This window comes from Eptatretus burgeri, chromosome 4 (genome assembly GCF_056783735.1).
Source record: "Eptatretus burgeri isolate ZD-2024b chromosome 4, Ebu_testis_v1, whole genome shotgun sequence".
Lineage (NCBI taxonomy): Eukaryota > Metazoa > Chordata > Myxini > Myxiniformes > Myxinidae > Eptatretus > Eptatretus burgeri.
The window spans coordinates 27,677,443-27,689,863 of NC_140964.1; the positions used below are offsets into that span (position 1 = coordinate 27,677,443).

Below are 12,421 nucleotides of genomic sequence, written 5' to 3' on the forward strand. Positions count from 1 at the left end.
AAATAATTTGTAATAAATGTTTACTAGCAGTATTGGGGCTGTATGGCTACAATGATGTCACGAAATATCATTAACCCTTGCTTACGCTGCTTATTGTATTGTCATTCTTCGGAATTTTAGTCACATGTTTATTGTCATTTGTAAAAACGTTTTATTTGTGAGAAGGGGTGAGGACGACACAGACGTCAAAACAGAAGATTTTTTTTACAACTCAAAATTTGATATTGGGTCACATTCCTGGTGGAACTTTTTGTTATCTTTCAACTTTGCTCTCGGTGGAAGGAATGGGGATTTGCGATGGCATGCCATTGACTTCGCTCTAGTTTTTATTTGTACAGTGTTGGTCACCAATCCCCTTGAGCACCTACGGACTTCATACTTTAAGGAAAGTGCTGAAAATCAAGCTGGTGGCAAAGTGACTGATTGTAACAAAGAGGGTGCAACAATGAATCGTTCCAAAATTTCTAGTAAATATATATATATTTTTTATTATTATTTTAAAAATACAATAAAAATGAAAACACCAAGTGTGTTGAAATTTACAGACGTTTGGCTGTACAGTGTGGTGGTGATTACCTGTCAAGATTGTATCCAATCTTAATAATAAACTTGTCCAGACCAATTTTGAACCAGCTCGTATTCCATCGATCATGCATGATAAATCAACTTCCTCTGCCCTTCATTTTGAGAGGGAAAATATGGTCATGAAAAAGCCAAAATGGCTAATTGGATTAAAACACACGCTATTAATAAATTGTCAGAACTAACAGCAGCAATAGATCCACAATTATGAAAATAAAGTTCATATCTCTTGGATGTGATTTTTTTTGTGTGTGGTGATTTGCTGTAGTGCTGTAAGAGCAGGAGTGGGGAGGGTGGGGGGTTAGTGAAGAGGGGTTAGTGAAGATGGAGCTTGAGCTTCTCCCTTGGCTGGAGTACAAGAAGTGTAATGTTTACAAAAAGACCTTTTGTCCCAATACTCCTTTTAATTTATGGATTTCTACACCTGAACAGGCAATGTCAGACCACATTCTCCCCTTCCTTGGAAAAATTCTGGGTTGCCCACCTGTGTAAGTTACTTTTGAAGAGTAAAGTTGACTGTTATGATGATTTTAAACCATTAAAAAATCAAATCTACTCATTTACATTGTTACAATGGTGGATTTACAAGAAAATTGTTTTTCTGCAAAGGTTGTTACATGTATGTTCATTGAATTAATGTGGACCACAAATTTGCGATATATGTGAGCAACTAATCAGATCATTATGATTGTAAAGAACGGATTGCTTGCCTTATGAATTGCTGCCGAGGCTTTCCGAACACCTTTCTGATTGCTGTCGTCTCTTTCCTCATTTCTAGATTCCTACATTAAAGACCGGGATGTAACGTCTGTTTACGAAGGTACTGCCACCTTTTCGAAGCATCATTGGGATGGAATACCAGTGCCTCCTGCTGGAATGTAGAAGGGGTGTCTTAAGGAGGGGAGAGAATTGGGGAGAGGAAAGGTTGGGTTCAGGAAGGCAATATTAAAAAAAAAAGTTATTTCATGTACAATACAAAACACCAAAGAGGGACTTTATCATGTGCACTATTCACAGAGCTCATCTCAACATCACAATTCGTTTTACATCAGCATAAATTATGTAAAGAATGAAAATTTATCAACATAACGATTTGCAAGTTAAAATTAGCATTTTTTTTTCACCTGACTGTTTTGAGAAGTACAGAAAAAGGATGTAATATAAAGACATGTAAACTTATACAATGCAGCAAATATCAATGAGTATTTGAGAGGATTGCACAGTTATTTTCTCTGATTATTGCTTGATTTAATTTTTGCACGATCATTGTTTGGTCAGTATTATTAGAGTATAGATATACAATTTTTGGCAGAAAGATTTTTATTTTTTAACATCAATGTTAAATTAAACTGTTCATGCTCCTCCATTTACGAAGGAGAAAAAGAACCCTTCAGGGAAACCAATAAATAACTACAATAGTAGTCAGTCGAGCACATACCTCCACCAGGCTGAACAGTTTATGTTTTATACCCCAATGAGAGGCTGGATCCGCATCCAGACCGGAACTAAATTCTAACTGGCTTGTTCTTGTCACCCACCCAACCTGCCCACCAAGTTTCGTCCAAATCTGTCCATATAACTTTGTGAGATATCCTATTTGAGACAGACAGACAGACAAGGGGTAAAAACATAACCAATGTCCACCTTCGGTGGTGGAGGTAATAATGCAGTTCCAAAGTTTGAAGACAACCCCTGTTTTACACACTAAATAACTGATTATAGACTGCCATAAATTTTATACTGTGAAAAGGTTTAAGGCTGTCAGGGTAGCTTAGAGGTCCGCACACTACCCTCAGAGTTGTCTAACTTGGGTTTGAATCCTGGCCCAGATATAATCTGTCACCATGGTGTTTCACAGGTAGGGCGAGGCATCAATGTGTGCGTTGTCCATCAGAAGGATATCAAGCTGGAGACCCATCTGCTAACACTGATTGCTGGTAGACCTTAAATATCCCATGATATCCTTTGCAAAGAGTAGCAAAGTTATCACTTGCATCTTGACCAAATTCTTAAGCTTAGATATTTAAACCCCTTGATTATTTTTAATGCAACACCCCTCCCCAACCCCCAACCACTTTCCTTCACCTGACATGTTTATCATGCCTATTTGTTGTTGGAAAAGTTAATATGTTGGAAAAGTTGTTGTTGTTGTTGTTGGAAAAGATATACAGGGAGTGGACAAAAAAAAAGTAAACACCTGGGTAAATGATGAACACCAAGTACTGGCTTCTACACAAGTGTGGCCTTCTGTTAATTCAGCAAATAACATCCCACCATGCTTAGGGTCATGTATAAAATGCTGCACAGGCCTGGTTGCCTACAAGTATGGCTCCCATGGCTGCAAGAAGAGACCCACCACCCCCCCCAATGCCCCCATCCACAGAGCACATGTGGTTGCCCAATGGTTTGATGAGCATTACACTGATGTTATACATACGTCATGGCCTTTTCGAATGCTGCCGAATCCCTCGTGCAGAATTCCAGACGCTGATGGATTCTATGCCACGGCATATACAGGCCGTACTGGTCTCACATGGTGGCCCAACACCCTATTAATTAACTTTTCATTGGCGTTTCCATCTTTTTTTGTTCACTCTTTTATAGACAGTACTAGCAGGGACTACCTGTTGCTGCCCAGAGGAGGGGGTGAGGGGGTCCCAACACTGCCTGGCTTGGTGAGCTTTTCCCAGCCGTGGTTTCAGCCGTGAAATATGAACAAAGAAATGAACAAACAAAATTATTTACATGATTTCAATGCTTTCAATGCACAATACGTGCCAGAACCCATGCATAGTTGTTTCATGTGCAGCACCTTGTTGGGGTGGAGGGGGGAAGGTTATACACATGACCTGACCTTTGCACTGGGAACCCCCAGTATAAATGCAAAATTTGGTGTGAATTGGCCTGGCCTTACAGGTGGGAATCACAAGTGAGTTTTCCACCCTCGTGGGGACGGGGGAGGATACTTTTTTGTTTTGCCCATGGCTTGAATCTGGGTATTCCCAGCACATTTGAAAAATTTGGGTGGAAATTGGCCCAGCTCTTTTTTTCCTATGATTTTCAGATCTACACACATGCACACAAACTTTCCTTGTGGGAGGGGGGATTTTGGGTGTATTTTTTGTGCCCAGGACCTGAACCCAGTTACCCCCAGCAAATATGCAAAATCAGTTGGCGCTTGGCCCATCCGTTTTTTTTTTTCTCTGATTTTCAGAATTACACAAACGTACATAGAGAATTTCTTTGGCAGGAAAGGGTGGGGGGTGGATTGTGTGTGTGTGTGTGTGTGTGTGTGTGTGTGTGTGTGTGTGTGTGTGTGTGTGCGTGCGTGCGTGCGTGTGTGTGTGCGTGTGCGTGTGTGGGGGGGGGGTTATCTTAAAACCTTGCCTCGGTCCTGAAGTTCCTACACCAAAAATATGGAACCTTTCGGTGCTACGGTTCAGCCGTGAAAGACTAACGAACAAACACACAAATGAACACAAACATTTGCAAATTTTTATGTAGATAAGTGTTTTTTTTTCTCTCATATAAAAGGGCTCAAGGAAAACAATATATTCCAGTAACTCTCCACTTTGAAACAACTTTACTAAAAATTATTAAAAAAAATACTCCTGTATGTTTTCAAAAAAATACTGTAATGTTTTACTTTACTAAGAAGTGAGTTCACTAAATAAATCTACTTCAGCAAGCTTACTTTTGAAGTTTACTAAAAACAAATTCTCCAGTAAGATTCTTTCACTTTAAAGTTTTTAATAAAAAAACAAACATTTTTTTTTACTCCAAGTTGTATGACAACACATTTGATACAGTAATAAAGGTATTACCAAATCAGTCGAGGTGGATTGGCTTCAGGAAGGTTTTCTTTGCTTGAAAGCTTGACAAGGCCCTCTTCTGTTATAAATGCACATTGCGTTACATGCCACTTGGAAGGAGTTAACCGTTTCTTTTTCTTCTCACCCATAACCACCCAAAGCCTGCAAACGCAAAGAACAGGAGCAAGGAAAAGAAAAAAGCAATACACCAAAGAAACCACGGCTGGTTTTCACCGACGTGCAGCGACGCACATTGCACGCCATTTTCAAGGAGAACAAGCGACCGTCCAAAGAAATGCAGATCACCATATCACAGCAGTTGGGTTTGGAACTCAACACGGTGAGCAATTTTTTCATGAATGCCCGTCGGCGCAGTCTGGATAAGTGGCTGGACGAGGGTGGTGGTTGTTCTGCCAACCCTGCTGCGGGTACGTGCGCCAAAGCCTGAGGAATGAGCGGCATCGTGATGATGTCCACATGGTCATGAATTCCTCGTCTTGGAAAGAGAGGAAGATAGTCATAGTGCAAGCGTCTCTTTCTCTCTTTATACCCAGCCGTTAGGATGATGCTAACAAACAATTTTTTTTTTGTTCCTCTGTTTTTAAACCTTGGAAACCAAAGACACGATCTGGAAATGCATCGCAAAGCCTTTGTTGGAAGCAGCAACGCTTCTGCGGTCTCTTCCTGTGGCTTTTGAGAAGGTCGAGTGCTTTCTTGTTCCCACGTCTGGTCCCGAAGGAGCTCGGTAATCGGATGGGGAGGACCAGATGCGCTCAGAGCCTCAGCCTGGCTCGAAGCAGAGAATGTGGTGAAAGTTACAGATGAATCCCAAAGAGTTCACACATGCTGAAAGCCGTGCCGAGGCCGGCATTTCGGGGAGTGGTTGCGGAGGAAGGGGAGGCGGAGGAGAAGCTCGTGACCTCCTTTCTCCACCCTTCACCACCTTCGAGATCTCAGGCTCATCAAATAATTAATGCTACACCAAAATGAGAAGTTGAAACGATTCTTCGTTTTGAGAATCTCTCTTCGCTACGGGACTTGTATACTCGATTTTAATCGTAAATAACGTGAATCAGTGTCGTAAAGTTAAAATATTGTTGAAATCGGCTTCTTATTTATTTTATAAATTTATTTTCACAACCAAATGGAGCTTTACAAAGTGCACGGAGTTTCTCTGTAATGCAAAGTTAAATGTGGCGAAGTTTGAACATCCTGGCAAATTCAACCGAATCTTCAGCATTACGATTTCCCCCCATTGTTCAACTTTCGACCGTTTAAAGATCTCGTCGAACAGGCCTTTCTGCACAAAAGAGCGATTTTAATAAGAAGTCGTAAGGTTCTTCGAAGCGCCTGGAGTAATAAATCGATTATATGCGGTGATTGTTTTTTCGGAACTTGCTTCCAATACCAAGTCGCCACAGCTTTTGCCACAAAACCCGACATTGGAAGACGTGCTTTCTCTACCTATAGCATGAGTCGCAAAACTGAAGAAATCTGCTATTTCCTCCACGTTTATGCTCGTCATCAGTTGTCCAACACTGAATGCCTGGTTTTTATGTCTCTGGATAAGCTCTGAGCAAAGTATTTGTACAAAATAGCTGCTTCCAGTTGGGCACGATAGCTGTAATATTTATAGTGAGAACCAAAGACTCTACCTCACTTAATTTCCATTTGTGATTTTTAAAATCACACCATCGATACCAAAGAATACCAAAGATGTTTTTCTCGGCACGGTCTTTGTCGTCCGCATCCTCGCGTTGTCTTATCCTCCTGCTCTGTCCTTATACTGTGTACCCGATACCTGATCTCCACAAAACCATGTGTTGCAACCATGCAAAAGACCCTTTTTCCCGACCCCTCTTTTTTCCCCTTCAATCGACTCCCACTTTTACCCTTATCCCCCCAATCCCACCCTATCGTCAACCTGACTTGGACCCCGACTCCGGAACAACCTTTCCTCTAATGAGCTCAGTCCACAGGACGAGTGCCTTGCTTGAACCAAAGTTTTCACGTCTCTGGAGACATCTCAGACTAGGTCCGATTCGGAATTTCCTCAACCGGATGGATCGCGTCACACAGACTACTACGTTATCGCTGCGCCTGGTGCTTGGGTGTGTGTAGTCCCGACAGCGAGACCTCGCCAGCGGAACGAAGCAAAAAGGAAGAATAAGATTAACTTGCTCTATACCAAAGTCTTTTTTTTTCTCACGCATCGCATACCAAAGCCAAAAATAAATAAATAAAGACAACCAACGAGCGAACGCGAAGCATAGGCCGTGTCTTTGTCCGATAGCTTTTGTTCGCTTTATTGCTCTGAGAAATACCTCATAGATTTAATGTTTAGGGTAACCTGTCGGTTATAGATTTGTGAGTAATGCTATTAACTTATGAAATAGTTTGGTAACTTAAATGTGACGCAAAGCTTTAACTCCATGTCCACACCCTGGGAAGGATTTTGAAGGATGTGTGTGATCACTTATGGAACAGTTGAATGTTTAGTCTGATGAAAGACTAAGGAAGGCAAGAAAAGTTTACAAACTCCTTGTTCAACCATATATTTTTCAACATCTATTTATTTGATCGATTCTGGGTTCTATTATTCACGTTTGAAAATTATTTTTCTAACACCAATGTTCAATCTCTATGCTTTTCCAGGATGCTCTCCTCGAAATCTATTTAACCACCCGAATATTGTACGTAAATTATGATCCAAAAAAGGTTTGATGAATGTTTGCGACTCTACTCAAATGAAACGTCATAATTGCAAATTCGATTATTATCACAATTCCCGTCATCATGTAGGTGAAGATTGGTCAAATCATTTATTTTATAGGCCAACGTTTAAGTTATTCTAATTTATCTGTCGGCATGTAATGCCATTTAATTCTAGCAGCGATTGACTATACTTTGTTCAAAGTTATTTAAATGCCAAATAATGTGTGACAACTTTCTTACGATTCTTTGCCATGAATGTAGAGTATACGTGCATGCTTTAACGCAATGGTGAATTTTGTATTTTAAAACGATAACAGCTAACGTGACCCTGTATAAGCTATTATGATTTTGCTCTTATCTCGCAGATGGCTTTTATTCGCAGGTGGACATAGGCATGGTCTTGTACAATTCCTTGCATTAGCAGCACCCGTCTCGACGTGCAGCGGTCGTGGTTTTATTTATTTGTCTATCTATTTAAGTTGTTCATTTTTGTGTGGGGAAAAAAAAGCGTGTTTAAGACATCTTGCACCATGGGAATAAATTATATCGATTATAAATAACGGTTATGCAGACACTGCACGTTCTAAAAGGGTCCCTTGGGTAAAACTGTGTCACCAACACAATGTAACACTTTGATCACTATGGATTGTCTGTCCGTCAAGGCATCCAAATCGAGCAAATCAATTTGGACAAGGTCCCTACTTTGGATACAACGATGAAAATAAGTAAATTAAAGGCTTTCTACAAACCAGACAGAACAATTGTTTTAAATTTGATGATTTTCTCAGTCAAACTTATACAGTATTTGTGTTTTCATTTTATTATTAATGATTAGAATTTTCACCATGAACTATAAAGACTTTTTGTGGCAGAAACTCCACCTGGTCCACAAAAGACAATCGAGGACGACCAGTCCGTTTCCTCCAGTGTGAGTCAGATGGATTTCCATGGTTTATATAATAATTCATTCATACCATACGGCCAACTCCTTTCTTACAATCATGTTCAACTCCTGAATTGTGTCACGTTTCAGGCATTTGGCACACAGCTCTCTTCTTAAAAAACCTCCATCTCAAAAGTTTCCAAAAGCAAACTCATAACCATGGAGACACATATAGCTCATTGGTTTCTGACACGATAGATATATTTACAAGGTATAGGATGCTTTAAAGATATATATGTGGTCAAATTCAATTATCATATATATATATATATATATATATATATATATATATATATATATATATATATATATATATATATATACATATACCATGGAAATACATTTGAATCAAACAGGTTGAACAACCCATGTGTTTTTGAGGTTCACTCACATGCTGTCACAGCTATACATTCCTTGAGATAACATTTGATCGATTCCACATTTCTTGTTACGTACTGTTACATTTGGGTTGTATACACGCGGCTCGGTTTATGGCCATTTGAGGGGGAACACGATGAAGTACTTTTAAAATAACAACCTTAAGTTTGAGCGTGTTGAGTGGTAAATGGTATCTAGCATGTATCATCATTTTGCATTAATCGACGATGCATATGGTTGTAGAATCGTAAGCCAGTTGACCTGGGTCCATTTTATGTGCTCTTGGCTCTTCCACTGTGGGCCAAATCACTTGCAGAAGGACCAGTGATGTAACCTATTGGGCTTTTGTATAAAATCCATCAATCCCAGAAAGTGCATGCCTCTACATTCCACTAATTATTCGGCACCAAATTTGTGAAGTTCAACGAGGAGAAATTAAGCCAAGGAACGGAAATGACATTGGAACATAATTATTGCATTGGGGGGAGGGAAACTACACTGACAAATTCAAGCGAGGTCTTTTTTGGCTATTAGTTCCTAATGCACAGGTCTAAGCAAGAAAATAAGTGCAAAAATAAAAAATCTGCGGGCTAACCCACAAGTGGAACCGGAGGCGGCGGCGACCATTTATCGCGGTGGTTTCCTCACTGTGTGTGCAACCAATGTGTCCCCTGCTCCCTTCTGTAGCCTATACCTGTGTTTCACGTTTGCGACGGCTGTGTAGTTGAATAAAAGCAGATGCTGTAGTCAATAAAATGACGTTTTACAGCACATGATCAGCTGTCTGGTTATGATGGTGTGTATGAGAGAATGCAACAGGTGTGCCCCAGCAACGTGAAGAAGAGCGCAGCACAATGCAAGCGTGGCTTCCACTGAAAACTCTTGGTTCAGAGAACTCATTATATTAAATATACAATGATATTAGTGTCACTTCTCCAAATTGTACAAGTACAAAATAAAGTGTAGTGTTAGGGTGAGACTGCATCCAGATGATCATTGTGTTAGTTTAAAGACAAACCTACGCATACAAAATTAGTTGATGAATATCAGACATAGGCTGGACTTTGGCCTGTGGGATGCAGTAACACCTCATTCAAACAAAAAAAAAAATCTGTGCTCAACGACATGGCTCCTCCACAATCTCACCACACCATGCAGCAAGTGCAAGGAGTAAGGCTTGCCAATGTGGAAGAATTGGGGAGGAGAAGCCATCGTCACACAATTTGAAAGTCAAGTGGAGAAGCTGAATGAGTAGTGTGTGTCATTGTATCAGTTATTTAAAGCCCAAACAGTAATACCTCCTTTATTATTTAAAGCCCAAACAGAAATACCTCCTTTATTATTTTTGGGAGATGCTTCACCTTCAAATTCAACCTTGTCCCAATATTGTCGAAACTTTTCACCTCAACCCCCAACTCGGCATAGTTTTTATAAATCCTCTCGTGTAAGACTCCCACTCACTCAGCTTCTATTTTCAGGCTAAACCACAAGTACTTCTTCAAATTCCACAAGTTTATCTGTTGCTGCTTTTCCTTTCCAGCATACAACTCTTCTTAAAACTTGAATGTTGAAAGTTTGAGAAACTTCAAGTCCACCTCTTTGGTGAAAAAAGTTGACTCGAGAACTATCAGAGAGTGCACTAGTACTCTCTTTGTAGGGATGGCATGGAAAAAAAGTCAGTCCCACCCACTACATACAATACTAAAGTTGGAGTATCTTCTCCAAAAAAGTTACTTCGGTTGCAAGAGAGCTTACCTGGTCCATTCAGATGATCGTCTCGGCAGGGATCACTTTTCAGTACTCCAGACCATGGCAAAAGCAAAAAAAACCCCAATATCAGTCAAAACTGGCAAATCTTCTCGTTCATCATAATAACAATTAATCTTCAGACGGCGTATTTCTGAGCTGCCTCTCTCAATAGCAATGACTGGTACCATCCACAGAGTTTTACTTTGTGCAGCATCCTTTGCAATCGTAATTTTAATAGCTTTAAAGGATTCCACAAAAAGTAAGCGAAACTGCATTCCTTTGTGAAGAAATGGGAATGGAACAGAGGGGTGAGTGGGACGATGACTGTCAATCAGCCTGATGGAGGTGGGGCTGCTGGACACATTTGCCCGTGGGCCAATATATAGGTGTGGTTAACGGTGGAATATTATCAGAAAGTCGGTGACAGAAAGTATGGACTATTTTGAATGGAAGATAATCTATAAAGGATGTACAGTACCATTATAATGTGAGCATGTCTATAAAGTTTGTACATTTGCAAATCAGTAGTAGAACATCAACAAATATTTCGAAAAAAAAGTAAACAAACAAGTAATAAAAACTTTTTTTTTTTAAATGCTGAAGGATGTAGGGATGTTTCTCCAAAAATAATGTAAACAAGGTAGGGATGGTCACAAGAAATGATCATGTGAAACCATCCCTGCATCTTTATTTGAATAAAGGTTGTCCATTTGAATAATGAAGAAAAGCTCGCACTTTATGCAAACCGACCAATGCACAACATATATATTTTAATGCAAACAAATACTCGGATCAAGCAAATGATGGAAAATGTGCTTGGCAGGTAATGGAGTGAAAACAAATTTGATTTGTAACCCTCCCCTTCCCCCTCCATCACTACAAAGCAAACAAACAAACAAAAAAACATTTCACAATGAGAACGACACTTGGTGGAGTGCATACCTCCGTCAAGCTGAACAGTTTACGTTTTGGATCCCACTGATAGGCCAGATCTGCATCCGGACTGGAATCAAAATCTAATACGCTTATTCTTGTCACCTACCCAACTCATCCACCAAGTTTTGTCATAATCCTACCACAACTTTTTGAAATATCGTGCTATATATTATATCGTTTTGGCCAAACTTTCAATGGTGAAGAATCACTTTAAAAATTTCTAGTATCTGGATCTAGATCTTCACCAAAATCTAATCACTTCTTCCTTGTCACAAAACCAACTTGTCCACCAGGTTTCATCCAAATCCATCCATAACCTTTTGATATGTTCTTCACAAACAAACAGGGGTTAATACATAACCTCCACCCACCTTTGGTGGTGAATGTAACAATTAGTCTTGGGAATGCTCTCTGCCTTTGGTACATCCCTGCTTAATGAGTACAAATTATTTGATCCATCTTGTTAGCCAAATTACAGTGCAAATATTGGGAGCGTGGCTGATTCTTCAAGTACAGCACTTGTATGTAGAAATAATATTTAAAGTGCTGAGTGCAATGTAGTTCATTGGAATACTAGTTATTAAACTGGCCTAAAATTCCTTTAAGTAAAAACTATATTGCATGTAGGTTGAAGCATATGTATTTAAAGCTGCCATTCAAGCTTTTGAAAGACAACTTGTTTAAGCTCAATAACAAATCGGTGCAAGAAAGAGCAATCAGAGATTGCAGACCCTCGCCAGAACTTGTTTTGAGTGGTGTTTGCACACTGGTGTGTTACGCAATTAACAAGAAAAGAGCAAAAACGATGTCAGCAGGAGGAACCTGGATGGGATTTGGGTGTCAGCTGCTGCTCCTCTTCCATCAAACCTATGAGCGCAGCCAAGTGAGCTTCATTCAAAAAAATAAAAATAAACAAGCTCAAATGAGCGAAGATCCTCGTCCTCTTAATGATGACGTCATAAAAACGAATATGACGTCATTGTGATGTATCAGGTTTGCAATAAATTTTCTGTGCTAATGCCCGGCTTGATTCCCACAAACAAAATTCAAACAGCTCGCCTAGTTTCGGAGATAATGGTAAAGGCGATTTCCATTAGCGGCGATATGACGTCAACTTTTTTTTCTCGGAAGACTTTCCAAAATCGGAGATGGTTACTGCCTGCGCGTGGGCTTTCTGCATATACATGGCAAGTTTCACGAAGATCCGATGAAAACTCTGGGTTGTGAAACAAAAAGTCAAAAAATAGGAATGACGTCATAAAAATTGATATGATGTCAGAGTGATGTATCATATGTGCGTTAATTA

The 12,421-nt window shown here is 39.8% G+C and overlaps 1 protein-coding gene across 2 annotated transcripts in view; it reads left to right on the plus strand.

Annotated features, from left to right (window-relative positions):
• LOC147027682 (hepatocyte nuclear factor 6-like) overlaps window positions 1-9,344 on the plus strand; it is a 19,784-nt gene extending 10,440 nt beyond the window's left edge. Inside the window, exons 2-4 of one of the 2 annotated variants that reach the window (XM_085877226.1) lie at window positions 1,361-1,402; window positions 2,441-2,519; window positions 4,556-9,344. In XM_085877226.1, coding sequence (XP_085733352.1) covers window positions 1,361-1,402; window positions 2,441-2,519; window positions 4,556-4,778 — 344 coding nt within the window. In that variant the 3' untranslated portion in view covers window positions 4,779-9,344. The remainder of the gene's footprint in view (window positions 1-1,360; window positions 1,403-2,440; window positions 2,520-4,555) is intronic. The other variant, XM_085877227.1, reaches the window with a different exon arrangement.
• Window positions 9,345-12,421: the final 3,077 nt, after the last annotated feature.